At 48.3% G+C, this 1,480-nt stretch overlaps 1 protein-coding gene across 1 annotated transcript; it reads right to left on the bottom strand.

Moving 5' to 3' along the window:
- Positions 1-137: 137 nt before the first annotated feature.
- On the bottom strand, positions 138-1,293 carry EMH_0073690 (uncharacterized protein; the record flags this gene model as incomplete). The annotated part of the gene is made up of 4 exons (XM_013499365.1): positions 138-360; positions 663-751; positions 874-1,034; positions 1,188-1,293. The coding sequence occupies 4 exons, from the start codon at positions 1,291-1,293 to the stop codon at positions 138-140; spliced, it is 579 nt and encodes a 192-aa protein (XP_013354819.1).
- Between the last annotated feature and the right edge of the window lie 187 nt (positions 1,294-1,480).

Below are 1,480 nucleotides of genomic sequence, written 5' to 3'. Positions count from 1 at the left end.
TTCGTTCTTTGAGCGCTTCGTAATACTCCTTGCTGCAACGCAAAACCAAGACATGAGGAAGCATACAGTCTAATTGCAGAAGCAGAAGTTGTGCTGTATCCACCCCTCTCCATGATTTAGCCCCCTCCACTCAACACTTACTCGAAGGGAGCCGTGTTCGCCTCCGCTGCAGGCTCCATCTGACAAACAAGAAATGTGACAGTTTCTTCTGGAGTTCGAGCCGGTTCTCCTGGCGTGCATGTTCCTACGCCGCAGCCAACTTTGGTGCTCTTAGACCAAAGAAGGCGTGCGAGGTTGGCGCCGGCGGGTTTCGCCCAGAACGTCGTCCACCCATCATTTTCAGGGTACGACGGCAGCTCACTGAGAGAACAGCAGCAGTCGACATAACAATACCATGCAGAATTAGCATTTAAATCAATTGGATCAGCGATGATGATGAAGATGAAGCGGGTCTGTGCCGGGCACGAGGTGTATGAGAGTATGGCGGCTATGATTATGGAGAACTGTTCGTCACATTATATTCTCTTCTCAACATGACATCCCTGTGCCGTAGTCTTTTGCCTTCTTTGATTTTGTATGCATTAGTTTAATGCCTTGTGCAATTACGCTACCTAATTGCTTGTGTGTTGGTGTTGTGCTGCGGGCAGTAAAAATGCACTTACGCAAGTCCATCTTCAAGAGCTTTCTCCACAGCTTGGCGATATTTCTGGTCTCCTGTTTCTGTGAGCTGTGCGACAAATTTCGTCTTTTTCTGAAAATTCAAGCAGAAACAGAAAATGTCAAATACATTTTCGTGCTTATGCGGAGGTCCATAAACGTCTAAATGCGTATTTATGCTCGCCAGTCGAACGTTTAAACGGTGGCTTTACTCACGACTTCTCCGATGGCTTGTTCACACGTAGGGTCTGGGTGTTCAGATACCGCCGGTGCTGAGTCAGTCTTTAGACCATCAGCCAGGGTGCTGTCCTCCGTCAATACGCCAATCCGTACAGACAACTGACCAACGCGGGCCAAGTTCACGGAGGTGTATGCATCTGCAAGCAACAGAAGCTTGCCTGGAATCAGAAGAATGGAGGAGCGCCCATTCCCTGGCAGGTGTTTGTCTAAGCAGTGCAGTTAAGCTAATTATTTTTTGCAGGAACAGAAAGAAATACTCAAAACAAGGAGAGAAACGTGTGTCTGCTTACCTTTGTCTGCAACCTGAACTTGGTATTGCAAAGCTCCTGCCGCCGGCTGTAGACCAGAGAGCGCCACGAGGCAAACAACAGCTGCTCCCTTGAAAGTGGGTCCCATCGTCAAAAATAACAGACTAGAAACCGAACAAAATAATTAAACGGGCTACAAAGAGAAGAGTAATACGACAAAATGAACATGGAATGTGAATGACAAGTAAGGAGAAGCCTGGGCTTGTCGAGCTTGTCGCCTATCTCTGGGCCGGTAGCCCCCCTAGAGGCGGGCCTGCTACAAATCTGATGGTTCC

This window comes from Eimeria mitis, genomic scaffold (assembly GCF_000499745.2).
Source record: "Eimeria mitis Houghton genomic scaffold, Emh_scaff4240, whole genome shotgun sequence".
Classification (NCBI taxonomy): domain Eukaryota; phylum Apicomplexa; class Conoidasida; order Eucoccidiorida; family Eimeriidae; genus Eimeria; species Eimeria mitis.
Note: the sequence above shows the minus strand (reverse complement) of the source record. Positions and strands in the feature narration are given on the sequence as shown.